At 66.9% G+C, this 27,644-nt stretch overlaps 4 protein-coding genes across 4 annotated transcripts; all 4 read right to left on the bottom strand.

The window, feature by feature from the left end:
• Positions 1-279: 279 nt before the first annotated feature.
• On the bottom strand, positions 280-2,506 carry LOC148596210 (E3 ubiquitin-protein ligase PHF7-like). Its single transcript, XM_088526536.1, has 9 exons — positions 2,473-2,506; positions 2,294-2,385; positions 2,110-2,211; positions 1,728-1,852; positions 1,410-1,572; positions 1,224-1,330; positions 1,008-1,118; positions 711-823; positions 280-614 (listed from the first exon to the last, which is right to left on the bottom strand). The coding sequence occupies exons 1-9, from the start codon at positions 2,504-2,506 to the stop codon at positions 280-282; spliced, it is 1,182 nt and encodes a 393-aa protein (XP_088382662.1).
• A 4,445-nt stretch (positions 2,507-6,951) lies between these two features.
• Positions 6,952-9,178, bottom strand: LOC148596209 (E3 ubiquitin-protein ligase PHF7-like). The gene is made up of 9 exons (XM_088526526.1): positions 9,145-9,178; positions 8,966-9,057; positions 8,782-8,883; positions 8,400-8,524; positions 8,082-8,244; positions 7,896-8,002; positions 7,680-7,790; positions 7,383-7,495; positions 6,952-7,286 (listed from the first exon to the last, which is right to left on the bottom strand). The coding sequence occupies exons 1-9, from the start codon at positions 9,176-9,178 to the stop codon at positions 6,952-6,954; spliced, it is 1,182 nt and encodes a 393-aa protein (XP_088382652.1).
• Positions 9,179-13,623: 4,445 nt separating this feature from the next.
• LOC148596208 (E3 ubiquitin-protein ligase PHF7-like) lies at positions 13,624-15,850 on the bottom strand. The gene is made up of 9 exons (XM_088526518.1): positions 15,817-15,850; positions 15,638-15,729; positions 15,454-15,555; positions 15,072-15,196; positions 14,754-14,916; positions 14,568-14,674; positions 14,352-14,462; positions 14,055-14,167; positions 13,624-13,958 (listed from the first exon to the last, which is right to left on the bottom strand). The coding sequence occupies exons 1-9, from the start codon at positions 15,848-15,850 to the stop codon at positions 13,624-13,626; spliced, it is 1,182 nt and encodes a 393-aa protein (XP_088382644.1).
• A 4,445-nt stretch (positions 15,851-20,295) lies between these two features.
• Positions 20,296-22,522, bottom strand: LOC148596207 (E3 ubiquitin-protein ligase PHF7-like). The gene is made up of 9 exons (XM_088526506.1): positions 22,489-22,522; positions 22,310-22,401; positions 22,126-22,227; positions 21,744-21,868; positions 21,426-21,588; positions 21,240-21,346; positions 21,024-21,134; positions 20,727-20,839; positions 20,296-20,630 (listed from the first exon to the last, which is right to left on the bottom strand). The coding sequence occupies exons 1-9, from the start codon at positions 22,520-22,522 to the stop codon at positions 20,296-20,298; spliced, it is 1,182 nt and encodes a 393-aa protein (XP_088382632.1).
• Positions 22,523-27,644: the final 5,122 nt, after the last annotated feature.

Here is a 27,644-nt window from a genome sequence, read left to right as displayed (position 1 = left end):
TCGTCGGAGCCGCTCGGAACGCGGCCTTTGTGTCCCGCGCCCCCGGCTGAGCCCTCCCGAGCCTCTGCGCGCACGGAGCTGCCAGCCCTGTCCCGGCCTCACCTTCTGGCTCGCAGCCTTGAGTATGCGTTTGATATCTGCTGGGAGGAACCCGCAGATACCCTGGTCGTCCGCGCCGCGCTGCGCCAGCCCGGTGGTGAGATAGTGCAAACGGGAGAGCGCCGGGGCTCCGAGGGGCTGTTCCTGGGCCTGCTGGACACGGCTCGTCCCGCGGGACTGTCAGGGCCGCCTGTACGGGTGGCGGGTCCGCTGAGCAAGGCGGGAGCGTCCTGGGCGCCGCTCCGGTCCTGGGCGCCGCTCCGGTCCTGGCCGCGCTGCCTGGGGGCTGCTCTCGGGAGCCGGGGAGCTGGAAGCCAACGCGGATTCCCCTCGGCTGCTGGTTGCGGAGCTCGCCGCGTCTGACGGCGAGCTCGAGGGTGTCGCAGAGGCGGAGGGCGACGCGCGTGTTTGCCGGCTTCTTGAGCTGGAGCCGGGAGCACGAGCAGAGCTGGGAGCTGCCGCCGCTTCTGTGCTGGTGCTGGCGGCATCGGGCGGCTGTGGCTGCACCCTGGGGGCTGTGAGGGCAGGGGGACAGTGAGCAGCATGGCCGCGAGACCCTGCCTGGCCCTGGCCCTGGCCCGAGCCCGGGGCCGCGGGGCTTTGCCTCTTACCGGGGCCCAGGCCAGCACACTCGTCGCACTCCCAGGTGTCCCTCGTTACTGCGGAGCAGCGCCGGTGCGTCCCCCTGGCTGCGCACGAGCTGCACAGGATGAGCTCCCAGGGCCTGGGCAAGCAAACGGGCTGGTGCTGTGGCAGCCGGGGCTGGCCGCGATGCCGGCAGGGCGACCAAGGCCAAGGGAGCGGATCAGGGCAGCGCCCGGCCCCACTCCGGCGCTGAGCGCCTGCTCGCGGCACGACGGCCTCCGCGGCCAGCCCGGCGGCTGCCAGAGGCAGCTTCGGTGCCCTACCCTCTTTCCTCCGCTCGCTGCCTCCCTCTACGATAGAGGCAGCGGCTGGCATCGCACTGGCTGTGCCGGTCGTACAGCTCCTCGTACTGGCCGTCCTCCCAGGCAGGGTTTCTGCAGGAAAAGGAAGGGGAGCTCGTGAGCCTTCCCCGCTCGCCTGGCTCCCATCCCGCCTCCAGCTCCGTGGGGAGCCCGGCATGAGGGCAGCAGGACACCAACTTGAACTGGACCAGGATCCCCATTCGGAGCATTTCTGGCAGGAATCTCCTCCTGTCGTTGCACCCGGGGCAGCGGAAGTGCCCGCGGCCCGCGCTGGTAGCCAGTCCCTGTGCAGAGAGCCAAGCGGCACTAGCAGCAGCTGCTGCTGGGCCCTGGCCGTGCCCCGGGACAGGCGAAACCTCCTACCTGGATACAGTCCCGGTGGAACCAGGCCCCTCTGCACGATGGGCACACCATGGTGCCAAAGGAGAGGCTGTCCTCCAGCCGCTCGAAGCAGATGATGCAGAGCGTTTCTGCATCAGGTGTCACGGGCACGCTCTGCTGCGGCCGGTGCTCCGAGCAGTAGGATCTGGGGCGAAGGCGGCAGAGAGGAGCAGGGTGAGGAAGCGCTGGGGCTGCCAGGCTCCGCAGGACGGGCAAAGGGGCCGCAGGAACCCTGCGCAGCCTGGTTCTGGCAGCCCCTCGCAGGGTCACGGGACGCACGGAGGCTCCTGCAGCCCTTACCTGTACTGACTGAAAAACTGCATCAGGCAGCTGCTGTCCACGGCGCAGGGGAGGTGGAAGCTGCGGCCGCAGCCCTTCCTCCGGCAGTCGATGGAGGCACCGCGCTCGCCGCACACGAAGCAGCTCTGCAGAGAGCGCGGCAGCCCCATGGGCGACGTGCGCTGGGCCTCCCCGGCCAGCCCCGCGTCCCCAGGAAAGGCCCCGGTGCCTCCCGTCCCGCAGAGCCTCCTCGCGCATGAGGTCGCTGCCTGCGCTGGAGCCGCCGGAGCTCCCGGGAGCGTCGTCGGAGCCGCTCGGAACGCGGCCTTTGTGTCCCGCGCCCCCGGCTGAGCCCTCCCGAGCCTCTGCGCGCACGGAGCTGCCGGCCCTGCCCCGGCCTCACCTTCTGGCTCGCAGCCTTGACTATGCGTTTGATATCTGCTGGGAGGAACCCGCAGATACCCTGGTCGTCCGCGCCGCGCTGCGCCAGCCCGGTGGCGAGATACTGCAAACGGGACAGCGCCGGGGCTCAGGGGGGGCTCCGAGGGGCTGTTCCTGGGCAGCGCAGGAGCCCCCGGGCAGCTCACCAGGCAGCGCTCGTGGACGCAGAGGCCGTGCTTCCTGTGCCGCTTCCCGACGACGGTCTCGGGGACGTCGGCCCGGCGGCAGAGCACGCACGCTGCAGGGAGAGCGAAGGCGCCCGCCGCTCAGCACCCGGCAGCACGCGGGGCGCAGGGAGACGTGGGGACGGGCACGGCGCCCTCACCCTGCTCGCGAGAGTCAGGCGCCTTCCTCTTCATCCTGAAACTTGGGATTCTTGTCCACCAAAAACTCTGGAGAGTCCTAGCACTGACGCACTGGGGTTCTCTTCCAGATCTCCTCTGGTGACCCTGTGGTGACAGGGCTCCCGGGTGAGAGCGGGGCAGGGGAGCCTGGATCCGCCAGGCAGGGACCCCGTGACTGCCCCGCGAGGTCCGCGCCACCCCCGCCTCCCCAGCCCTCCGCTCGCGTGGCCTCCTCTCGCGTCCGCTCTCCGCTCCCCGCCGCCATCCGCTCGCATCCACTCGCCGACCTTCCCAAGCCGCTCGGAGGCGCTTCCTCCGAACTCAGCCTTGCTGGCGTCCAGCGGCCCCTTATGTGCTGCCCGCACGGCCGTGTCACAGGGTACCGCTGTGACACGGTGCTCGTGCGGCACAGTCATGACACGGCAGCTACAGGCACGACGGCCTCTGTGACATGGCCAGGGACATCCGTGCAGCCGGCCGGACAGCCCCGCGGGATGAGCCCTGTGCCAACCGCTGGCTACAGCACCGGTGCCCTGCTCCTTGCAGAATAAATTCCCCCTGCCGTCCATGTGCAGGAAGATGAGCCGGGTCTTCCTCGGCCTCCTCCACCGCTGCCTGTCGCGGCGGCTGCTCCAGCGGGGCTGTCCGCTCTGCGGCTCTTGGCGAGAGCTCTCTCAGCAAGGCTGGGCTGCCAGGGTCCATCCTCCTCCCCGGCCTTGGCTTCTTTGCTTCTGCCCACAGGGTGCTCCTGGCTGGGGCTTTTTGCTTGGAGGCCATGGCTGAGGAGCACCTGCGGGGCCAGCATACGTTTACCGTCTGCCCCAAGGCCCGGGCAGAGCAGAGCAGAAGCCCAGAGACACAGAACTGTCCTTTCCCCGTGTCCTGCTGGCCTGCACCTCCCTTTGCCCTCTCCTATACCCCATGGCTCCTGCCACGAGGGAGCGATCGTCCCTGCCAGGCTGGTTCAAAGCACTAAAGCCCTGTGGGCCGACAGCACCTGGTCGGTGCGGCAGACACTGGAGAGCTCAAGGCAGCTCTGAAGCTCCCAGATGTAGAGAGGGTCCAACGGAGAGCCACAAAGATGATTAAGGGGCTGGAGCATCTATCGTATGAGGAAAGAGTGAGCGAGCTGGGCCTGTTTAGCCTGGAGGAGAGAAGACTGGGAGGGGATGTGAGCAATACGTACAAGTACCTGAGGGGAGAATGTAGGGAGGATGGGGCCAAACTCTTCTCGCTGGTGGCCGGTGACAAGGGGTGCAAGTTGAAACACAGGCAGTTCCACCCCCATGTGAGGAAGAACTTCTCTGCTGTGAGGGTGCCAGAGCCCTGCAACAGGCTGCCCAGAGAGGCTGTGGAGTCTCCTTCTCTGGAGACCTTCAAGACCCGCCTGGATGCCACCATGTGCTCTGGGTGTCCCTGCCGGAACATTGGAGTTGGACTAGATGGTCTCTAGAGGTCCCTTCCAAGCTCAGCCGTTCTGGGATTCTGTGAAATCTCCCCAGCTGAGCTCGGCAGGGTGCAAGTGTGCGGTCGCTCCAGGCCAGCCGCAGCCGCTGGTTTCTCCACAGCGGGACGGGAGGTGGCCGAAGGCAGAAGCACCCACACCACCTCCCTGCGAGCGCCTGAGGAGCCAGAGGCTCCCAGGTGCACAACCGCCGTCCCAAAGGCTCAAGAGCCCCTCGGGATTCACTTGCTGAGCTGCAGCAGCTCCCCATGCAGACCTGTGGCAACGGGTCCAGACATCCAGATTTGGGGTAATTTGCTGATGTCTCTTGCCAGTCCGAGCTGAGGGAGAGTGAGGGAGCTGACTAGAGCCGCAGTCCACCAAGGGGCTGCATGTGCCTTGCTGCCACCTCCTCTCCAGGCTTGGCAGGACATGCAGAGGGAAGAGGGATGTGTGGGCTCCAGCCACATCCGGGAAGCTGGACAGGCAGCGCTCGGGGGCGACGTGGATGCCTCAGTGTCTGTCTCGCAGGTTGGGACACGCTTCCCCTCTGTCTGTCAGGACTCGCCTTGCCAGGCGCAGGCTCCCAGGAAGCTGCAGAAAGGTTAAGCATCGTGCTCTGACATGTTCAGTGCAGCCCCCAGGCACCACGTGTGCTCCTGCCCCCATCCAGCCCCCTGCATGCAGGGCCCGGATGCCATCGCCATGTTGAGGAGTCCCCACGACAGCCCGTCTCCCACCCCTGCCTTGCCCACCAGCCCACAGGCAGCTTGGTGCAGCCACCTGGTTTTAACCCTGTGCCGTGGTGGTGGGCAGCCCTGGCTCCCAGGCATCCTGCACGCATCCCCCTCGATCCCAGGGAAAGCTCCCTGGGGCTGGGAAAGGTGTCTGCTCTTGCCTGCATTCCTTACAGGATGCCTCCTGCTCCAGTGGTGGCTGGAATGAAGCAGCAACACAAGGGTCAGGTATTTGCAGGGACAGGCCGGGGGGAAGCTGTGTGAGGCAGGGAAGCTCACTGAAAAGGTGGGCTCTGCTGCTGGGAACGGGCTGCAGCTGGGCCTCGTGCTGCGGAGCCGGCTCCAGCCCTAGCCCCCACAGGCATTGCGCTGCCCCCAGCTCCCTCTGAGCTCCCCTTCCTGCAGCCAGGACCTCAGCCTGCCAGGCTGGGCGTGCTCCACGGCCAGGGGACAGAGCTGGGTCCCGGGCCGTCAAGGGCGGAGTGCGGCGGCTTTGCGTGACACCGAGGATACGGGAGCTTCTGCTCTAGCAACTGCCACGGCAGAAAGCTGGTGCGGGCACAGCTCTGTGCCAGCACAGGTGGGCTCCACCTGGCCCAGCGAGCACCACGGCCCAGCCTGGAGACCTGTCTGCTGTTACCCCATGGTTATCCCGGGAACTAAATGAATGAGGATGCAAAAGCCAGTCCAGGACCCATGTGCTGCCCACCACGGGACTGGTGCAGGCACCCGTTCTCTTCCCATCCCTTCTCTTTCTCCTGCAGCTCCTGCTTTCTCCCCCCACCACAATGCAAGAATTCTCCTCACAGAGGGTGGCCTCATCGTGCTCCTTCTAGAATGTTCCCTGGGGAGCCCTGTCACCCCCAAACGCTGCTCAGCCCCGTAGAAACAAAGCTGCAAGCCCAAAGTTCCCTGACTGTCAGCTCCCGCCGGTGCCCTGGGCTCCAGCTCAGCCCAGCCAGAGGAACAGGGCCGGGGCCCTCGCCAGCTCCGGAGATGGTTTCGCCAAGAGCGGGAGAGCAGACAGCCCCGCTGCAGCCCTCCCGCAAAGCAGTTGCCGGGAAAGGTAGCGGCAGAGGAGGCCGAGGAAGACCAGGCTCATCTCCCAGTGCGTGGAGGACAGATAGAAACTTTATTGTGCAGGGGGCAGGGCACCGGTGCCACAGCTGGCGGTGGCCACACGGCTCGTCCCGCGGGGCTGTCAGGGCCGCCTGTACGGGTGGCGGGTCCGCTGGGCAAGGTGGGAGCGTCCTGGGCGCCGCTCCGGTCCTGGGCGCCGCTTCCGGTCCGGAAGTGCTCGCGGCCCGCGCTGGTAGCCAGTCCCTGTGCAGAGAGCCAAGCGGCACTAGCAGCAGCTGCTGCTGGGCCCTGGCCGTGCCCCGGGACAGGCGAAACCTCCTACCTGGATACAGTCCCGGTGGAACCAGGCCCCTCTGCACGATGGGCACACCATGGTGCCAAAGGTGAGGCTGTCCTCCAGCCGCTCGAAGCAGATGATGCAGAGCGTTTCTGCATCAGGTGTCACGGGCACGCTCTGCTGCGGCCGGTGCTCCGAGCAGTAGGATCTGGGGCGAAGACGGCAGAGAGGAGCAGGGTGAGGAAGCGCTGGGGCTGCCAGGCTCCGCAGGGCGGGCAAAGGGGCCGCAGGAACCCTGCGCAGCCTGGTTCTGGCAGCCCCTCGCAGGGTCACGGGACGCACAGAGGCTCCTGCAGCCCTTACCTGTACTGCTTGAAAAACTGTGTCACGCAGCTGCTGTCCACGGCGCAGGGGAGGTGGAAGCTGCGGCCGCAGCCCTTCCCCCGGCCGTCTATGGAGGCACCGCGTTCGCCGCACACGAAGCAGCTCTGCAGAGAGCGTGGCAGCCCCGTGGGCGACGTGCGCTGGGCCTCCCCGGCCAGCCCCGCGTCCCCAGGAAAGGCCCCGGTGCCTCCCGTCCCGCAGAGCCTCCTCGCGCACGAGGTCGCTGCCTGCGCTGGAGCCGCCGGAGCTCCCGGGAGCGTCGTCGGAGCCGCTCGGAACGCGGCCTTTGTGTCCCGCGCCCCCGGCTGAGCCCTCCCGAGCCTCTGCGCGCACGGAGCTGCCAGCCCTGTCCCGGCCTCACCTTCTGGCTCGCAGCCTTGAGTATGCGTTTGATATCTGCTGGGAGGAACCCGCAGATACCCTGGTCGTCCGCGCCGCGCTGCGCCAGCCCGGTGGTGAGATAGTGCAAACGGGAGAGCGCCGGGGCTCCGAGGGGCTGTTCCTGGGCCTGCTGGACACGGCTCGTCCCGCGGGACTGTCAGGGCCGCCTGTACGGGTGGCGGGTCCGCTGAGCAAGGCGGGAGCGTCCTGGGCGCCGCTCCGGTCCTGGGCGCCGCTCCGGTCCTGGCCGCGCTGCCTGGGGGCTGCTCTCGGGAGCCGGGGAGCTGGAAGCCAACGCGGATTCCCCTCGGCTGCTGGTTGCGGAGCTCGCCGCGTCTGACGGCGAGCTCGAGGGTGTCGCAGAGGCGGAGGGCGACGCGCGTGTTTGCCGGCTTCTTGAGCTGGAGCCGGGAGCACGAGCAGAGCTGGGAGCTGCCGCCGCTTCTGTGCTGGTGCTGGCGGCATCGGGCGGCTGTGGCTGCACCCTGGGGGCTGTGAGGGCAGGGGGACAGTGAGCAGCATGGCCGCGAGACCCTGCCTGGCCCTGGCCCTGGCCCGAGCCCGGGGCCGCGGGGCTTTGCCTCTTACCGGGGCCCAGGCCAGCACACTCGTCGCACTCCCAGGTGTCCCTCGTTACTGCGGAGCAGCGCCGGTGCGTCCCCCTGGCTGCGCACGAGCTGCACAGGATGAGCTCCCAGGGCCTGGGCAAGCAAACGGGCTGGTGCTGTGGCAGCCGGGGCTGGCCGCGATGCCGGCAGGGCGACCAAGGCCAAGGGAGCGGATCAGGGCAGCGCCCGGCCCCACTCCGGCGCTGAGCGCCTGCTCGCGGCACGACGGCCTCCGCGGCCAGCCCGGCGGCTGCCAGAGGCAGCTTCGGTGCCCTACCCTCTTTCCTCCGCTCGCTGCCTCCCTCTACGATAGAGGCAGCGGCTGGCATCGCACTGGCTGTGCCGGTCGTACAGCTCCTCGTACTGGCCGTCCTCCCAGGCAGGGTTTCTGCAGGAAAAGGAAGGGGAGCTCGTGAGCCTTCCCCGCTCGCCTGGCTCCCATCCCGCCTCCAGCTCCGTGGGGAGCCCGGCATGAGGGCAGCAGGACACCAACTTGAACTGGACCAGGATCCCCATTCGGAGCATTTCTGGCAGGAATCTCCTCCTGTCGTTGCACCCGGGGCAGCGGAAGTGCCCGCGGCCCGCGCTGGTAGCCAGTCCCTGTGCAGAGAGCCAAGCGGCACTAGCAGCAGCTGCTGCTGGGCCCTGGCCGTGCCCCGGGACAGGCGAAACCTCCTACCTGGATACAGTCCCGGTGGAACCAGGCCCCTCTGCACGATGGGCACACCATGGTGCCAAAGGAGAGGCTGTCCTCCAGCCGCTCGAAGCAGATGATGCAGAGCGTTTCTGCATCAGGTGTCACGGGCACGCTCTGCTGCGGCCGGTGCTCCGAGCAGTAGGATCTGGGGCGAAGGCGGCAGAGAGGAGCAGGGTGAGGAAGCGCTGGGGCTGCCAGGCTCCGCAGGACGGGCAAAGGGGCCGCAGGAACCCTGCGCAGCCTGGTTCTGGCAGCCCCTCGCAGGGTCACGGGACGCACGGAGGCTCCTGCAGCCCTTACCTGTACTGACTGAAAAACTGCATCAGGCAGCTGCTGTCCACGGCGCAGGGGAGGTGGAAGCTGCGGCCGCAGCCCTTCCTCCGGCAGTCGATGGAGGCACCGCGCTCGCCGCACACGAAGCAGCTCTGCAGAGAGCGCGGCAGCCCCATGGGCGACGTGCGCTGGGCCTCCCCGGCCAGCCCCGCGTCCCCAGGAAAGGCCCCGGTGCCTCCCGTCCCGCAGAGCCTCCTCGCGCATGAGGTCGCTGCCTGCGCTGGAGCCGCCGGAGCTCCCGGGAGCGTCGTCGGAGCCGCTCGGAACGCGGCCTTTGTGTCCCGCGCCCCCGGCTGAGCCCTCCCGAGCCTCTGCGCGCACGGAGCTGCCGGCCCTGCCCCGGCCTCACCTTCTGGCTCGCAGCCTTGACTATGCGTTTGATATCTGCTGGGAGGAACCCGCAGATACCCTGGTCGTCCGCGCCGCGCTGCGCCAGCCCGGTGGCGAGATACTGCAAACGGGACAGCGCCGGGGCTCAGGGGGGGCTCCGAGGGGCTGTTCCTGGGCAGCGCAGGAGCCCCCGGGCAGCTCACCAGGCAGCGCTCGTGGACGCAGAGGCCGTGCTTCCTGTGCCGCTTCCCGACGACGGTCTCGGGGACGTCGGCCCGGCGGCAGAGCACGCACGCTGCAGGGAGAGCGAAGGCGCCCGCCGCTCAGCACCCGGCAGCACGCGGGGCGCAGGGAGACGTGGGGACGGGCACGGCGCCCTCACCCTGCTCGCGAGAGTCAGGCGCCTTCCTCTTCATCCTGAAACTTGGGATTCTTGTCCACCAAAAACTCTGGAGAGTCCTAGCACTGACGCACTGGGGTTCTCTTCCAGATCTCCTCTGGTGACCCTGTGGTGACAGGGCTCCCGGGTGAGAGCGGGGCAGGGGAGCCTGGATCCGCCAGGCAGGGACCCCGTGACTGCCCCGCGAGGTCCGCGCCACCCCCGCCTCCCCAGCCCTCCGCTCGCGTGGCCTCCTCTCGCGTCCGCTCTCCGCTCCCCGCCGCCATCCGCTCGCATCCACTCGCCGACCTTCCCAAGCCGCTCGGAGGCGCTTCCTCCGAACTCAGCCTTGCTGGCGTCCAGCGGCCCCTTATGTGCTGCCCGCACGGCCGTGTCACAGGGTACCGCTGTGACACGGTGCTCGTGCGGCACAGTCATGACACGGCAGCTACAGGCACGACGGCCTCTGTGACATGGCCAGGGACATCCGTGCAGCCGGCCGGACAGCCCCGCGGGATGAGCCCTGTGCCAACCGCTGGCTACAGCACCGGTGCCCTGCTCCTTGCAGAATAAATTCCCCCTGCCGTCCATGTGCAGGAAGATGAGCCGGGTCTTCCTCGGCCTCCTCCACCGCTGCCTGTCGCGGCGGCTGCTCCAGCGGGGCTGTCCGCTCTGCGGCTCTTGGCGAGAGCTCTCTCAGCAAGGCTGGGCTGCCAGGGTCCATCCTCCTCCCCGGCCTTGGCTTCTTTGCTTCTGCCCACAGGGTGCTCCTGGCTGGGGCTTTTTGCTTGGAGGCCATGGCTGAGGAGCACCTGCGGGGCCAGCATACGTTTACCGTCTGCCCCAAGGCCCGGGCAGAGCAGAGCAGAAGCCCAGAGACACAGAACTGTCCTTTCCCCGTGTCCTGCTGGCCTGCACCTCCCTTTGCCCTCTCCTATACCCCATGGCTCCTGCCACGAGGGAGCGATCGTCCCTGCCAGGCTGGTTCAAAGCACTAAAGCCCTGTGGGCCGACAGCACCTGGTCGGTGCGGCAGACACTGGAGAGCTCAAGGCAGCTCTGAAGCTCCCAGATGTAGAGAGGGTCCAACGGAGAGCCACAAAGATGATTAAGGGGCTGGAGCATCTATCGTATGAGGAAAGAGTGAGCGAGCTGGGCCTGTTTAGCCTGGAGGAGAGAAGACTGGGAGGGGATGTGAGCAATACGTACAAGTACCTGAGGGGAGAATGTAGGGAGGATGGGGCCAAACTCTTCTCGCTGGTGGCCGGTGACAAGGGGTGCAAGTTGAAACACAGGCAGTTCCACCCCCATGTGAGGAAGAACTTCTCTGCTGTGAGGGTGCCAGAGCCCTGCAACAGGCTGCCCAGAGAGGCTGTGGAGTCTCCTTCTCTGGAGACCTTCAAGACCCGCCTGGATGCCACCATGTGCTCTGGGTGTCCCTGCCGGAACATTGGAGTTGGACTAGATGGTCTCTAGAGGTCCCTTCCAAGCTCAGCCGTTCTGGGATTCTGTGAAATCTCCCCAGCTGAGCTCGGCAGGGTGCAAGTGTGCGGTCGCTCCAGGCCAGCCGCAGCCGCTGGTTTCTCCACAGCGGGACGGGAGGTGGCCGAAGGCAGAAGCACCCACACCACCTCCCTGCGAGCGCCTGAGGAGCCAGAGGCTCCCAGGTGCACAACCGCCGTCCCAAAGGCTCACGAGCCCCTCGGGATTCACTTGCTGAGCTGCAGCAGCTCCCCATGCAGACCTGTGGCAACGGGTCCAGACATCCAGATTTGGGGTAATTTGCTGATGTCTCTTGCCAGTCCGAGCTGAGGGAGAGTGAGGGAGCTGACTAGAGCCGCAGTCCACCAAGGGGCTGCATGTGCCTTGCTGCCACCTCCTCTCCAGGCTTGGCAGGACATGCAGAGGGAAGAGGGATGTGTGGGCTCCAGCCACATCCGGGAAGCTGGACAGGCAGCGCTCGGGGGCGACGTGGATGCCTCAGTGTCTGTCTCGCAGGTTGGGACACGCTTCCCCTCTGTCTGTCAGGACTCGCCTTGCCAGGCGCAGGCTCCCAGGAAGCTGCAGAAAGGTTAAGCATCGTGCTCTGACATGTTCAGTGCAGCCCCCAGGCACCACGTGTGCTCCTGCCCCCATCCAGCCCCCTGCATGCAGGGCCCGGATGCCATCGCCATGTTGAGGAGTCCCCACGACAGCCCGTCTCCCACCCCTGCCTTGCCCACCAGCCCACAGGCAGCTTGGTGCAGCCACCTGGTTTTAACCCTGTGCCGTGGTGGTGGGCAGCCCTGGCTCCCAGGCATCCTGCACGCATCCCCCTCGATCCCAGGGAAAGCTCCCTGGGGCTGGGAAAGGTGTCTGCTCTTGCCTGCATTCCTTACAGGATGCCTCCTGCTCCAGTGGTGGCTGGAATGAAGCAGCAACACAAGGGTCAGGTATTTGCAGGGACAGGCCGGGGGGAAGCTGTGTGAGGCAGGGAAGCTCACTGAAAAGGTGGGCTCTGCTGCTGGGAACGGGCTGCAGCTGGGCCTCGTGCTGCGGAGCCGGCTCCAGCCCTAGCCCCCACAGGCATTGCGCTGCCCCCAGCTCCCTCTGAGCTCCCCTTCCTGCAGCCAGGACCTCAGCCTGCCAGGCTGGGCGTGCTCCACGGCCAGGGGACAGAGCTGGGTCCCGGGCCGTCAAGGGCGGAGTGCGGCGGCTTTGCGTGACACCGAGGATACGGGAGCTTCTGCTCTAGCAACTGCCACGGCAGAAAGCTGGTGCGGGCACAGCTCTGTGCCAGCACAGGTGGGCTCCACCTGGCCCAGCGAGCACCACGGCCCAGCCTGGAGACCTGTCTGCTGTTACCCCATGGTTATCCCGGGAACTAAATGAATGAGGATGCAAAAGCCAGTCCAGGACCCATGTGCTGCCCACCACGGGACTGGTGCAGGCACCCGTTCTCTTCCCATCCCTTCTCTTTCTCCTGCAGCTCCTGCTTTCTCCCCCCACCACAATGCAAGAATTCTCCTCACAGAGGGTGGCCTCATCGTGCTCCTTCTAGAATGTTCCCTGGGGAGCCCTGTCACCCCCAAACGCTGCTCAGCCCCGTAGAAACAAAGCTGCAAGCCCAAAGTTCCCTGACTGTCAGCTCCCGCCGGTGCCCTGGGCTCCAGCTCAGCCCAGCCAGAGGAACAGGGCCGGGGCCCTCGCCAGCTCCGGAGATGGTTTCGCCAAGAGCGGGAGAGCAGACAGCCCCGCTGCAGCCCTCCCGCAAAGCAGTTGCCGGGAAAGGTAGCGGCAGAGGAGGCCGAGGAAGACCAGGCTCATCTCCCAGTGCGTGGAGGACAGATAGAAACTTTATTGTGCAGGGGGCAGGGCACCGGTGCCACAGCTGGCGGTGGCCACACGGCTCGTCCCGCGGGGCTGTCAGGGCCGCCTGTACGGGTGGCGGGTCCGCTGGGCAAGGTGGGAGCGTCCTGGGCGCCGCTCCGGTCCTGGGCGCCGCTTCCGGTCCGGAAGTGCTCGCGGCCCGCGCTGGTAGCCAGTCCCTGTGCAGAGAGCCAAGCGGCACTAGCAGCAGCTGCTGCTGGGCCCTGGCCGTGCCCCGGGACAGGCGAAACCTCCTACCTGGATACAGTCCCGGTGGAACCAGGCCCCTCTGCACGATGGGCACACCATGGTGCCAAAGGTGAGGCTGTCCTCCAGCCGCTCGAAGCAGATGATGCAGAGCGTTTCTGCATCAGGTGTCACGGGCACGCTCTGCTGCGGCCGGTGCTCCGAGCAGTAGGATCTGGGGCGAAGACGGCAGAGAGGAGCAGGGTGAGGAAGCGCTGGGGCTGCCAGGCTCCGCAGGGCGGGCAAAGGGGCCGCAGGAACCCTGCGCAGCCTGGTTCTGGCAGCCCCTCGCAGGGTCACGGGACGCACAGAGGCTCCTGCAGCCCTTACCTGTACTGCTTGAAAAACTGTGTCACGCAGCTGCTGTCCACGGCGCAGGGGAGGTGGAAGCTGCGGCCGCAGCCCTTCCCCCGGCCGTCTATGGAGGCACCGCGTTCGCCGCACACGAAGCAGCTCTGCAGAGAGCGTGGCAGCCCCGTGGGCGACGTGCGCTGGGCCTCCCCGGCCAGCCCCGCGTCCCCAGGAAAGGCCCCGGTGCCTCCCGTCCCGCAGAGCCTCCTCGCGCATGAGGTCGCTGCCTGCGCTGGAGCCGCCGGAGCTCCCGGGAGCGTCGTCGGAGCCGCTCGGAACGCGGCCTTTGTGTCCCGCGCCCCCGGCTGAGCCCTCCCGAGCCTCTGCGCGCACGGAGCTGCCAGCCCTGTCCCGGCCTCACCTTCTGGCTCGCAGCCTTGAGTATGCGTTTGATATCTGCTGGGAGGAACCCGCAGATACCCTGGTCATCCGCGCCGCGCTGCGCCAGCCCGGTGGTGAGATAGTGCAAACGGGAGAGCGCCGGGGCTCCGAGGGGCTGTTCCTGGGCCTGCTGGACACGGCTCGTCCCGCGGGACTGTCAGGGCCGCCTGTACGGGTGGCGGGTCCGCTGAGCAAGGCGGGAGCGTCCTGGGCGCCGCTCCGGTCCTGGGCGCCGCTCCGGTCCTGGCCGCGCTGCCTGGGGGCTGCTCTCGGGAGCCGGGGAGCTGGAAGCCAACGCGGATTCCCCTCGGCTGCTGGTTGCGGAGCTCGCCGCGTCTGACGGCGAGCTCGAGGGTGTCGCAGAGGCGGAGGGCGACGCGCGTGTTTGCCGGCTTCTTGAGCTGGAGCCGGGAGCACGAGCAGAGCTGGGAGCTGCCGCCGCTTCTGTGCTGGTGCTGGCGGCATCGGGCGGCTGTGGCTGCACCCTGGGGGCTGTGAGGGCAGGGGGACAGTGAGCAGCATGGCCGCGAGACCCTGCCTGGCCCTGGCCCTGGCCCGAGCCCGGGGCCGCGGGGCTTTGCCTCTTACCGGGGCCCAGGCCAGCACACTCGTCGCACTCCCAGGTGTCCCTCGTTACTGCGGAGCAGCGCCGGTGCGTCCCCCTGGCTGCGCACGAGCTGCACAGGATGAGCTCCCAGGGCCTGGGCAAGCAAACGGGCTGGTGCTGTGGTAGCCGGGGCTGGCCGCGATGCCGGCAGGGCGACCAAGGCCAAGGGAGCGGATCAGGGCAGCGCCCGGCCCCACTCCGGCGCTGAGCGCCTGCTCGCGGCACGACGGCCTCCGCGGCCAGCCCGGCGGCTGCCAGAGGCAGCTTCGGTGCCCTACCCTCTTTCCTCCGCTCGCTGCCTCCCTCTACGATAGAGGCAGCGGCTGGCATCGCACTGGCTGTGCCGGTCGTACAGCTCCTCGTACTGGCCGTCCTCCCAGGCAGGGTTTCTGCAGGAAAAGGAAGGGGAGCTCGTGAGCCTTCCCCGCTCGCCTGGCTCCCATCCCGCCTCCAGCTCCGTGGGGAGCCCGGCATGAGGGCAGCAGGACACCAACTTGAACTGGACCAGGATCCCCATTCGGAGCATTTCTGGCAGGAATCTCCTCCTGTCGTTGCACCCGGGGCAGCGGAAGTGCCCGCGGCCCGCGCTGGTAGCCAGTCCCTGTGCAGAGAGCCAAGCGGCACTAGCAGCAGCTGCTGCTGGGCCCTGGCCGTGCCCCGGGACAGGCGAAACCTCCTACCTGGATACAGTCCCGGTGGAACCAGGCCCCTCTGCACGATGGGCACACCATGGTGCCAAAGGAGAGGCTGTCCTCCAGCCGCTCGAAGCAGATGATGCAGAGCGTTTCTGCATCAGGTGTCACGGGCACGCTCTGCTGCGGCCGGTGCTCCGAGCAGTAGGATCTGGGGCGAAGGCGGCAGAGAGGAGCAGGGTGAGGAAGCGCTGGGGCTGCCAGGCTCCGCAGGACGGGCAAAGGGGCCGCAGGAACCCTGCGCAGCCTGGTTCTGGCAGCCCCTCGCAGGGTCACGGGACGCACGGAGGCTCCTGCAGCCCTTACCTGTACTGACTGAAAAACTGCATCAGGCAGCTGCTGTCCACGGCGCAGGGGAGGTGGAAGCTGCGGCCGCAGCCCTTCCTCCGGCAGTCGATGGAGGCACCGCGCTCGCCGCACACGAAGCAGCTCTGCAGAGAGCGCGGCAGCCCCATGGGCGACGTGCGCTGGGCCTCCCCGGCCAGCCCCGCGTCCCCAGGAAAGGCCCCGGTGCCTCCCGTCCCGCAGAGCCTCCTCGCGCATGAGGTCGCTGCCTGCGCTGGAGCCGCCGGAGCTCCCGGGAGCGTCGTCGGAGCCGCTCGGAACGCGGCCTTTGTGTCCCGCGCCCCCGGCTGAGCCCTCCCGAGCCTCTGCGCGCACGGAGCTGCCGGCCCTGCCCCGGCCTCACCTTCTGGCTCGCAGCCTTGACTATGCGTTTGATATCTGCTGGGAGGAACCCGCAGATACCCTGGTCGTCCGCGCCGCGCTGCGCCAGCCCGGTGGCGAGATACTGCAAACGGGACAGCGCCGGGGCTCAGGGGGGGCTCCGAGGGGCTGTTCCTGGGCAGCGCAGGAGCCCCCGGGCAGCTCACCAGGCAGCGCTCGTGGACGCAGAGGCCGTGCTTCCTGTGCCGCTTCCCGACGACGGTCTCGGGGACGTCGGCCCGGCGGCAGAGCACGCACGCTGCAGGGAGAGCGAAGGCGCCCGCCGCTCAGCACCCGGCAGCACGCGGGGCGCAGGGAGACGTGGGGACGGGCACGGCGCCCTCACCCTGCTCGCGAGAGTCAGGCGCCTTCCTCTTCATCCTGAAACTTGGGATTCTTGTCCACCAAAAACTCTGGAGAGTCCTAGCACTGACGCACTGGGGTTCTCTTCCAGATCTCCTCTGGTGACCCTGTGGTGACAGGGCTCCCGGGTGAGAGCGGGGCAGGGGAGCCTGGATCCGCCAGGCAGGGACCCCGTGACTGCCCCGCGAGGTCCGCGCCACCCCCGCCTCCCCAGCCCTCCGCTCGCGTGGCCTCCTCTCGCGTCCGCTCTCCGCTCCCCGCCGCCATCCGCTCGCATCCACTCGCCGACCTTCCCAAGCCGCTCGGAGGCGCTTCCTCCGAACTCAGCCTTGCTGGCGTCCAGCGGCCCCTTATGTGCTGCCCGCACGGCCGTGTCACAGGGTACCGCTGTGACACGGTGCTCGTGCGGCACAGTCATGACACGGCAGCTACAGGCACGACGGCCTCTGTGACATGGCCAGGGACATCCGTGCAGCCGGCCGGACAGCCCCGCGGGATGAGCCCTGTGCCAACCGCTGGCTACAGCACCGGTGCCCTGCTCCTTGCAGAATAAATTCCCCCTGCCGTCCATGTGCAGGAAGATGAGCCGGGTCTTCCTCGGCCTCCTCCACCGCTGCCTGTCGCGGCGGCTGCTCCAGCGGGGCTGTCCGCTCTGCGGCTCTTGGCGAGAGCTCTCTCAGCAAGGCTGGGCTGCCAGGGTCCATCCTCCTCCCCGGCCTTGGCTTCTTTGCTTCTGCCCACAGGGTGCTCCTGGCTGGGGCTTTTTGCTTGGAGGCCATGGCTGAGGAGCACCTGCGGGGCCAGCATACGTTTACCGTCTGCCCCAAGGCCCGGGCAGAGCAGAGCAGAAGCCCAGAGACACAGAACTGTCCTTTCCCCGTGTCCTGCTGGCCTGCACCTCCCTTTGCCCTCTCCTATACCCCATGGCTCCTGCCACGAGGGAGCGATCGTCCCTGCCAGGCTGGTTCAAAGCACTAAAGCCCTGTGGGCCGACAGCACCTGGTCGGTGCGGCAGACACTGGAGAGCTCAAGGCAGCTCTGAAGCTCCCAGATGTAGAGAGGGTCCAACGGAGAGCCACAAAGATGATTAAGGGGCTGGAGCATCTATCGTATGAGGAAAGAGTGAGCGAGCTGGGCCTGTTTAGCCTGGAGGAGAGAAGACTGGGAGGGGATGTGAGCAATACGTACAAGTACCTGAGGGGAGAATGTAGGGAGGATGGGGCCAAACTCTTCTCGCTGGTGGCCGGTGACAAGGGGTGCAAGTTGAAACACAGGCAGTTCCACCCCCATGTGAGGAAGAACTTCTCTGCTGTGAGGGTGCCAGAGCCCTGCAACAGGCTGCCCAGAGAGGCTGTGGAGTCTCCTTCTCTGGAGACCTTCAAGACCCGCCTGGATGCCACCATGTGCTCTGGGTGTCCCTGCCGGAACATTGGAGTTGGACTAGATGGTCTCTAGAGGTCCCTTCCAAGCTCAGCCGTTCTGGGATTCTGTGAAATCTCCCCAGCTGAGCTCGGCAGGGTGCAAGTGTGCGGTCGCTCCAGGCCAGCCGCAGCCGCTGGTTTCTCCACAGCGGGACGGGAGGTGGCCGAAGGCAGAAGCACCCACACCACCTCCCTGCGAGCGCCTGAGGAGCCAGAGGCTCCCAGGTGCACAACCGCCGTCCCAAAGGCTCAAGAGCCCCTCGGGATTCACTTGCTGAGCTGCAGCAGCTCCCCATGCAGACCTGTGGCAACGGGTCCAGACATCCAGATTTGGGGTAATTTGCTGATGTCTCTTGCCAGTCCGAGCTGAGGGAGAGTGAGGGAGCTGACTAGAGCCGCAGTCCACCAAGGGGCTGCATGTGCCTTGCTGCCACCTCCTCTCCAGGCTTGGCAGGACATGCAGAGGGAAGAGGGATGTGTGGGCTCCAGCCACATCCGGGAAGCTGGACAGGCAGCGCTCGGGGGCGACGTGGATGCCTCAGTGTCTGTCTCGCAGGTTGGGACACGCTTCCCCTCTGTCTGTCAGGACTCGCCTTGCCAGGCGCAGGCTCCCAGGAAGCTGCAGAAAGGTTAAGCATCGTGCTCTGACATGTTCAGTGCAGCCCCCAGGCACCACGTGTGCTCCTGCCCCCATCCAGCCCCCTGCATGCAGGGCCCGGATGCCATCGCCATGTTGAGGAGTCCCCACGACAGCCCGTCTCCCACCCCTGCCTTGCCCACCAGCCCACAGGCAGCTTGGTGCAGCCACCTGGTTTTAACCCTGTGCCGTGGTGGTGGGCAGCCCTGGCTCCCAGGCATCCTGCACGCATCCCCCTCGATCCCAGGGAAAGCTCCCTGGGGCTGGGAAAGGTGTCTGCTCTTGCCTGCATTCCTTACAGGATGCCTCCTGCTCCAGTGGTGGCTGGAATGAAGCAGCAACACAAGGGTCAGGTATTTGCAGGGACAGGCCGGGGGGAAGCTGTGTGAGGCAGGGAAGCTCACTGAAAAGGTGGGCTCTGCTGCTGGGAACGGGCTGCAGCTGGGCCTCGTGCTGCGGAGCCGGCTCCAGCCCTAGCCCCCACAGGCATTGCGCTGCCCCCAGCTCCCTCTGAGCTCCCCTTCCTGCAGCCAGGACCTCAGCCTGCCAGGCTGGGCGTGCTCCACGGCCAGGGGACAGAGCTGGGTCCCGGGCCGTCAAGGGCGGAGTGCGGCGGCTTTGCGTGACACCGAGGATACGGGAGCTTCTGCTCTAGCAACTGCCACGGCAGAAAGCTGGTGCGGGCACAGCTCTGTGCCAGCACAGGTGGGCTCCACCCGGCCCAGCGAGCACCACGGCCCAGCCTGGAGACCTGTCTGCTGTTACCCCATGGTTATCCTGGGAACTAAATGAATGAGGATGCAAAAGCCAGTCCAGGACCCATGTGCTGCCCACCACGGGACTGGTGCAGGCACCCGTTCTCTTCCCATCCCTTCTCTTTCTCCTGCAGCTCCTGCTTTCTCCCCCCACCACAATGCAAGAATTCTCCTCACAGAGGGTGGCCTCATCGTGCTCCTTCTAGAATGTTCCCTGGGGAGCCCTGTCACCCCCAAACGCTGCTCAGCCCCATAGAAACAAAGCTGCAAGCCCAAAGTTCCCTGACTGTCAGCTCCCGCCGGTGCCCTGGGCTCCAGCTCAGCCCAGCCAGAGGAACAGGGCCGGGGCCCTCGCCAGCTCCGGAGATGGTTTCGCCAAGAGCGGGAGAGCAGACAGCCCCGCTGCAGCCCTCCCGCAAAGCAGTTGCCGGGAAAGGTAGCGGCAGAGGAGGCCGAGGAAGACCAGGCTCATCTCCCAGTGCGTGGAGGACAGATAGAAACTTTATTGTGCAGGGGGCAGGGCACCGGTGCCACAGCTGGCGGTGGCCACACGGCTCGTCCCGCGGGGCTGTCAGGGCCGCCTGTACGGGTGGCGGGTCCGCTGGGCAAGGTGGGAGCGTCCTGGGCGCCGCTCCGGTCCTGGGCGCCGCTTCCGGTCCGGAAGTGCTCGCGGCCCGCGCTGGTAGCCAGTCCCTGTGCAGAGAGCCAAGCGGCACTAGCAGCAGCTGCTGCTGGGCCCTGGCCGTGCCCCGGGACAGGCGAAACCTCCTACCTGGATACAGTCCCGGTGGAACCAGGCCCCTCTGCACGATGGGCACACCATGGTGCCAAAGGTGAGGCTGTCCTCCAGCCGCTCGAAGCAGATGATGCAGAGCGTTTCTGCATCAGGTGTCACGGGCACGCTCTGCTGCGGCCGGTGCTCCGAGCAGTAGGATCTGGGGCGAAGATGGCAGAGAGGAGCAGGGTGAGGAAGCGCTGGGGCTGCCAGGCTCCGCAGGGCGGGCAAAGGGGCCGCAGGAACCCTGCGCAGCCTGGTTCTGGCAGCCCCTCGCAGGGTCACGGGACGCACAGAGGCTCCTGCAGCCCTTACCTGTACTGCTTGAAAAACTGTGTCACGCAGCTGCTGTCCACGGCGCAGGGGAGGTGGAAGCTGCGGCCGCAGCCCTTCCCCCGGCCGTCTATGGAGGCACCGCGTTCGCCGCACACGAAGCAGCTCTGCAGAGAGCGTGGCAGCCCCGTGGGCGACGTGCGCTGGGCCTCCCCGGCCAGCCCCGCGTCCCCAGGAAAGGCCCCGGTGCCTCCCGTCCCGCAGAGCCTCCTCGCGCACGAGGTCGCTGCCTGCGCTGGAGCCGCCGGAGCTCCCGGGAGCGTCGTCGGAGCCGCTCGGAACGCGGCCTTTGTGTCCCGCGCCCCCGGCTGAGCCCTCCCGAGCCTCTGCGCGCACGGAGCTGCCAGCCCTGTCCCGGCCTCACCTTCTGGCTCGCAGCCTTGAGTATGCGTTTGATATCTGCTGGGAGGAACCCGCAGATACCCTGGTCGTCCGCGCCGCGCTGCGCCAGCCCGGTGGTGAGATAGTGCAAACGGGAGAGCGCCGGGGCTCCGAGGGGCTGTTCCTGGGCCTGCTGGACACGGCTCGTCCCGCGGGACTGTCAGGGCCGCCTGTACGGGTGGCGGGTCCGCTGAGCAAGGCGGGAGCGTCCTGGGCGCCGCTCCGGTCCTGGGCGCCGCTCCGGTCCTGGCCGCGCTGCCTGGGGGCTGCTCTCGGGAGCCGGGGAGCTGGAAGCCAACGCGGATTCCCCTCGGCTGCTGGTTGCGGAGCTCGCCGCGTCTGACGGCGAGCTCGAGGGTGTCGCAGAGGCGGAGGGCGACGCGCGTGTTTGCCGGCTTCTTGAGCTGGAGCCGGGAGCACGAGCAGAGCTGGGAGCTGCCGCCGCTTCTGTGCTGGTGCTGGCGGCATCGGGCGGCTGTGGCTGCACCCTGGGGGCTGTGAGGGCAGGGGGACAGTGAGCAGCATGGCCGCGAGACCCTGCCTGGCCCTGGCCCTGGCCCGAGCCCGGGGCCGCGGGGCTTTGCCTCTTACCGGGGCCCAGGCCAGCACACTCGTCGCACTCCCAGGTGTCCCTCGTTACTGCGGAGCAGCGCCGGTGCGTCCCCCTGGCTGCGCACGAGCTGCACAGGATGAGCTCCCAGGGCCTGGGCAAGCAAACGGGCTGGTGCTGTGGCAGCCGGGGCTGGCCGCGATGCCGGCAGGGCGACCAAGGCCAAGGGAGCGGATCAGGGCAGCGCCCGGCCCCACTCCGGCGCTGAGCGCCTGCTCGCGGCACGACGGCCTCCGCGGCCAGCCCGGCGGCTGCCAGAGGCAGCTTCGGTGCCCTACCCTCTTTCCTCCGCTCGCTGCCTCCCTCTACGATAGAGGCAGCGGCTGGCATCGCACTGGCTGTGCCGGTCGTACAGCTCCTCGTACTGGCCGTCCTCCCAGGCAGGGTTTCTGCAGGAAAAGGAAGGGGAGCTCGTGAGCCTTCCCCGCTCGCCTGGCTCCCATCCCGCCTCCAGCTCCGTGGGGAGCCCGGCATGAGGGCAGCAGGACACCAACTTGAACTGGACCAGGATCCCCATTCGGAGCATTTCTGGCAGGAATCTCCTCCTGTCGTTGCACCCGGGGCAGCGGAAGTGCCCGCGGCCCGCGCTGGTAGCCAGTCCCTGTGCAGAGAGCCAAGCGGCACTAGCAGCAGCTGCTGCTGGGCCCTGGCCGTGCCCCGGGACAGGCGAAACCTCCTACCTGGATACAGTCCCGGTGGAACCAGGCCCCTCTGCACGATGGGCACACCATGGTGCCAAAGGAGAGGCTGTCCTCCAGCCGCTCGAAGCAGATGATGCAGAGCGTTTCTGCATCAGGTGTCACGGGCACGCTCTGCTGCGGCCGGTGCTCCGAGCAGTAGGATCTGGGGCGAAGGCGGCAGAGAGGAGCAGGGTGAGGAAGCGCTGGGGCTGCCAGGCTCCGCAGGACGGGCAAAGGGGCCGCAGGAACCCTGCGCAGCCTGGTTCTGGCAGCCCCTCGCAGGGTCACGGGACGCACGGAGGCTCCTGCAGCCCTTACCTGTACTGACTGAAAAACTGCATCAGGCAGCTGCTGTCCACGGCGCAGGGGAGGTGGAAGCTGCGGCCGCAGCCCTTCCTCCGGCAGTCGATGGAGGCACCGCGCTCGCCGCACACGAAGCAGCTCTGCAGAGAGCGCGGCAGCCCCATGGGCGACGTGCGCTGGGCCTCCCCGGCCAGCCCCGCGTCCCCAGGAAAGGCCCCGGTGCCTCCCGTCCCGCAGAGCCTCCTCGCGCATGAGGTCGCTGCCTGCGCTGGAGCCGCCGGAGCTCCCGGGAGCGTCGTCGGAGCCGCTCGGAACGCGGCCTTTGTGTCCCGCGCCCCCGGCTGAGCCCTCCCGAGCCTCTGCGCGCACGGAGCTGCCGGCCCTGCCCCGGCCTCACCTTCTGGCTCGCAGCCTTGACTATGCGTTTGATATCTGCTGGGAGGAACCCGCAGATACCCTGGTCGTCCGCGCCGCGCTGCGCCAGCCCGGTGGCGAGATACTGCAAACGGGACAGCGCCGGGGCTCAGGGGGGGCTCCGAGGGGCTGTTCCTGGGCAGCGCAGGAGCCCCCGGGCAGCTCACCAGGCAGCGCTCGTGGACGCAGAGGCCGTGCTTCCTGTGCCGCTTCCCGACGACGGTCTCGGGGACGTCGGCCCGGCGGCAGAGCACGCACGCTGCAGGGAGAGCGAAGGCGCCCGCCGCTCAGCACCCGGCAGCACGCGGGGCGCAGGGAGACGTGGGGACGGGCACGGCGCCCTCACCCTGCTCGCGAGAGTCAGGCGCCTTCCTCTTCATCCTGAAACTTGGGATTCTTGTCCACCAAAAACTCTGGAGAGTCCTAGCACTGACGCACTGGGGTTCTCTTCCAGATCTCCTCTGGTGACCCTGTGGTGACAGGGCTCCCGGGTGAGAGCGGGGCAGGGGAGCCTGGATCCGCCAGGCAGGGACCCCGTGACTGCCCCGCGAGGTCCGCGCCACCCCCGCCTCCCCAGCCCTCCGCTCGCGTGGCCTCCTCTCGCGTCCGCTCTCCGCTCCCCGCCGCCATCCGCTCGCATCCACTCGCCGACCTTCCCAAGCCGCTCGGAGGCGCTTCCTCCGAACTCAGCCTTGCTGGCGTCCAGCGGCCCCTTATGTGCTGCCCGCACGGCCGTGTCACAGGGTACCGCTGTGACACGGTGCTCGTGCGGCACAGTCATGACACGGCAGCTACAGGCACGACGGCCTCTGTGACATGGCCAGGGACATCCGTGCAGCCGGCCGGACAGCCCCGCGGGATGAGCCCTGTGCCAACCGCTGGCTACAGCACCGGTGCCCTGCTCCTTGCAGAATAAATTCCCCCTGCCGTCCATGTGCAGGAAGATGAGCCGGGTCTTCCTCGGCCTCCTCCGCCGCTGCCTGTCGCGGCGGCTGCTCCAGCGGGGCTGTCCGCTCTGCGGCTCTTGGCGAGAGCTCTCTCAGCAAGGCTGGGCTGCCAGGGTCCATCCTCCTCCCCGGCCTTGGCTTCTTTGCTTCTGCCCACAGGGTGCTCCTGGCTGGGGCTTTTTGCTTGGAGGCCATGGCTGAGGAGCACCTGCGGGGCCAGCATACGTTTACCGTCTGCCCCAAGGCCCGGGCAGAGCAGAGCAGAAGCCCAGAGACACAGAACTGTCCTTTCCCCGTGTCCTGCTGGCCTGCACCTCCCTTTGCCCTCTCCTATACCCCATGGCTCCTGCCACGAGGGAGCGATCGTCCCTGCCAGGCTGGTTCAAAGCACTAAAGCCCTGTGGGCCGACAGCACCTGGTCGGTGCGGCAGACACTGGAGAGCTCAAGGCAGCTCTGAAGCTCCCAGATGTAGAGAGGGTCCAACGGAGAGCCACAAAGATGATTAAGGGGCTGGAGCATCTATCGTATGAGGAAAGAGTGAGCGAGCTGGGCCTGTTTAGCCTGGAGGAGAGAAGACTGGGAGGGGATGTGAGCAATACGTACAAGTACCTGAGGGGAGAATGTAGGGAGGATGGGGCCAAACTCTTCTCGCTGGTGGCCGGTGACAAGGGGTGCAAGTTGAAACACAGGCAGTTCCACCCCCATGTGAGGAAGAACTTCTCTGCTGTGAGGGTGCCAGAGCCCTGCAACAGGCTGCCCAGAGAGGCTGTGGAGTCTCCTTCTCTGGAGACCTTCAAGACCCGCCTGGATGCCACCATGTGCTCTGGGTGTCCCTGCCGGAACATTGGAGTTGGACTAGATGGTCTCTAGAGGTCCCTTCCAAGTTCAGCCGTTCTGGGATTCTGTGAAATCTCCCCAGCTGAGCTCGGCAGGGTGCAAGTGTGCGGTCGCTCCAGGCCAGCCGCAGCCGCTGGTTTCTCCGCAGCGGGACGGGAGGTGCCCACCTCCCTGCGAGCACCCGAGGAGCCAGAGGCTCCCAGGTGCACAACCGCCGTCCCAAAGGCTCACGAGCCCCTCGGGATTCACTAAGGACCCCAGCTCTGAAAGGCACCCAGCGAGGCCAGAGGCAGACGGGGAAGAGAGGGATGGGACTTGCAGAGGTCGGGTCCATCCCACTGCCCTCTTGTCGCAGGGCTGGGGATGCTGGAGCAGCAAGAGCGAGATGTGGCCTCCTGCCCGCCGGGGCCGATAAACACAGCGGCCCAGGCCGCGCGAAGGCCCGGGAAGCGGCCTTAATGCACACACCTCACAGGAGTCTCCAGGCTGTTGTAAAAATACTTTATAATTTAGAAAATACAGCGTTCAGTACAGTGTGCTCTGCCTCCCCGGCTTCACACATCCCCGGGGTGCCGGTGCCACTCGCCCCGCTGCATGCGGTCCCCATGCGACACGGGCACGTTCTGCACCAAGGCGGGCAGAACGCAGGGCGGTTGTCACCAACCTGGGGCTTCCATGTGCGAGGGACAGGCAGGAGTGTCTGCCCTCCAAACACAGCTGGCGCCAGCAGTGAGACATGCTGCCCCGCAGATCCCCCGCTATGAGGCCTCACTTGAGGCAGCCCCTCAAGGCTGGGGACGGCCCGTGAGGGGCCAAACGGAGTTTAGGCTGGGCCGTGTGGCAGCAGGAGGCCCCGCAGCCCGGCTGGCCCAGCCCGGCCAGTACAACTTGCAGACGAGAAGGGTGAGCCCTGTTTGGGGACAGGGAGCTGAACTCGCACCCAAAGCAAAGCCCTCCAGGTGGCTGGGGTCCCTGGAGTGTCGCCTTAGGGAGCTGCTGAGCTCAGACATTCCAGTGGCCTCCCACCTTCCTCCTGCCGGCAGGGAGGCCATCTCCCATCCATAGAGGACAGCCAGAAAAGGAAGCGGAGCTGGACATGACCCTGCCTGCGGCCCTTCCTCCTTCCCGTGTGCTGCTTGGGGCTCTGCTCGCACCCCAAGCTTTAAGGGCTGTGAAGGCAGATCAAAAAAGAGGGCTCCAAGGTCTTGCTGGGCCCATCGACCTCTGGCCCTTTTGGACGCCTCCCCCCAACTCCCTTGGAAAACAATCCCCAGGGCCAGGCGCTTCTCCACTTCGCCACATTCAGCCACCTCCAGGAACCCATGGCAGGGATGCCAAGCCTCAGGAGCTCCCAGCTTGCCTCTCCTGCAGCCTCAGGAGGGGCCTGAGGTGCCCTCAGGTGGGCAGCGAGGGCAGGGGAGGCCTAGCTTTGCTGGTGACAGCTGGCGACACGCTGGGGACACGGGACATACTGGGGAGGCCTGGGCAGGCAGAACACCCAGGGACAGCATGGGATGGCTGCATACTGGCGCCGTTCTGCGCGGGAAGGGAAGTGTCTGCCCTATTCTTCCTTCCCCATGTCGAACCCCAGTGCCGCCCAGAGGAAGCAGCAAGAGCAGCTGGGAGACAGCGGTTCGTGCTGGCACGGCCCCGGCCCCAACCGCTGTCTCTGGCCACAAGGCCTGCAGCGCCGCTACGGAGCCTGCTCTGCCCCAGTCACAAGCAACGAGGGGACGGGAAGAGGCGTCCTCATGCCCAGAAAGTTGGAGCCAGATTAAGCACGGGCCATGGCACCTCCCGGCCTCCTCTACTGGGGCCTCTGAGCCTCTCCTATGGGGGGCCTTTAAGCCTCCCAGCCTCTGATATGGGGGACTGGGAGCTTCCTGGCCTCCTCTATGGGGGCATCTGAGCCTCCTGGACTCCGATATGGGGGACTAGGGGCCTCCTCTATGGGGTCTCTGAGCCTCCTGGACTCCGACACTCGGGCCTCTGAGCCTCCCAACCTCCACTATGGGGGTCTGGGAGCTTCCCAGCATCCTCTATGGGGGCCTCTAAGCCTCCCCGCCTCCTCTATGGGGTCTCTGAGCCTCCTGGACTCCTCTATGTGGGGCTCTGGGCCTCCCACCCTTTGCTATGGGGGTCTGGGAGCTTCCCAGCCTCGTCTATGGGGACCTCTGAGCCTCCCGGCCTTCGATATGGGGGACCCTGACTCCTTCCGGTCTCCTCTATGGGGATCTGTGAGCCTCTCCTATGGGGAGCTGGGAGCCTCCCGGTCTCTTCTATGGGGGGTCTCTGAGCCTCCTGGACTCCTCTACAGGGGCCTACGAGCCTCCCGGCCTCCTCTATGGGGGTCCTGATTCTGGGCTCTTATATGGGTCCTGATTCTGGGTCCTGATATAGGGCTCCTGATCCTGAGCCTCCTGGACTCCACTACTGGGCTCTAAGAGTCTTCCAGCCTCCTCTATGAGGGTCTCTGGCCCTCTCCTATGGAGACATGGAGAGTCCCGGTCTCCGCTATGGGGTCCTCTGAGCCTCTCGGCCTCTCATGTGGTGGCCTCTGAGCCTCCTGGACTCTGATATGGGTGACTGGGAGCCTCCTAGCCTCCTCTATGGGGGTCTGGGAGCCTCCCAGCATCCGATATAGGGGGCCCTGGAGCCTCCTGGCCTCCACTATGGGGAACTGGGAGCCTCCTGGCTTCTTATATGGGGCCCCCTGAGCCTCCTGGACTCCACTATGGGGAGCTTGGAGCCTCCCAGCCTCCTCTATGGAGGTCTCTGAGCCTCTCCTATGGGGGGGCCTGGAGCCTCCTGGACTCTGCTATGGGGGCCCTGAGGCCTCCCGGTCTCCTCTATGGGGGTCTCTGAGCCTCTCCTATGGGTAGCTGGGAGCCTCCCGGTCTCTTCTATGGGGGGCCTCTGGGCCTCCTGGACTCCACTACTGGGCTCTAAGAGTCTACCAGCCTCCTCTATGGGGATCTCTGAGCCTCTCCTATGGGGACATGGAGAGTCCCGGTCTCCGCTATGGGGTCCTCTGAGCCTCTCGGCCTCTCATATGGTGGACTCTGAGCCTCCTGGACTCCGATATGGGGGACTGGGAGCCTCCTAGCCTTCTCTATGGGGGTCTCTGAGCCTCCTGGACTCCTCTACAGGGGCCTCTGGGCCTCCCAGCCTCCTCTATGGAGGTCTCTGAGCCTCTCCTATGGGGGGGGCCTGGAGCCTCCTGGATCTGCTATGGGGGCCCTGGGGCCTCCCGGCCTCCTCTATGGGGGCCTCGGAGCCTCCCAGCTTTTGTATGGGGGTATGGGAGCTTCCCAGGCTCCTCTACAGGGGCCTCTGAGCCTCCCGGCATCCGCTGTGGGGGACTGGGAGCCCCCCGGCCTCTAATATGGGGGCCTCTCAGCCTTCAGCCTCTGATATGGGGGACTGGGAGCATCCTGGCCTCTCATACAAGTGCCTCTGAGCCTCCTGGCCTCCTCTATGTGGGTCTGGGACCCTCCGATATGGGAACGTAGAGCCTCTCCACCTCCTCTGTGGGGGCCTCTGAGCCTCCTGGCCTCCAATATGGGGGTCTCTTAGCTTCTCCCATTGGCGGCCTGGAGCCTCCTGGACTCCGCTATGGGAGGCCTGGGGCCTCCTGGTCTCCGATATGGGGACTTAGAGCCTCTCCTATGGGTGGCTGGGAGCCTCCCGGCCACTAATACAGGGGGTCTCTGAATC

This window comes from Tinamus guttatus, unplaced genomic scaffold, assembly GCF_059628265.1.
Source record: "Tinamus guttatus ecotype Peru unplaced genomic scaffold, ASM5962826v1 Tinamus_guttatus_pri_ptg000026l, whole genome shotgun sequence".
Classification (NCBI taxonomy): Eukaryota; Metazoa; Chordata; class Aves; order Tinamiformes; family Tinamidae; genus Tinamus; species Tinamus guttatus.
Note: the sequence above shows the minus strand (reverse complement) of the source record. Positions and strands in the feature narration are given on the sequence as shown.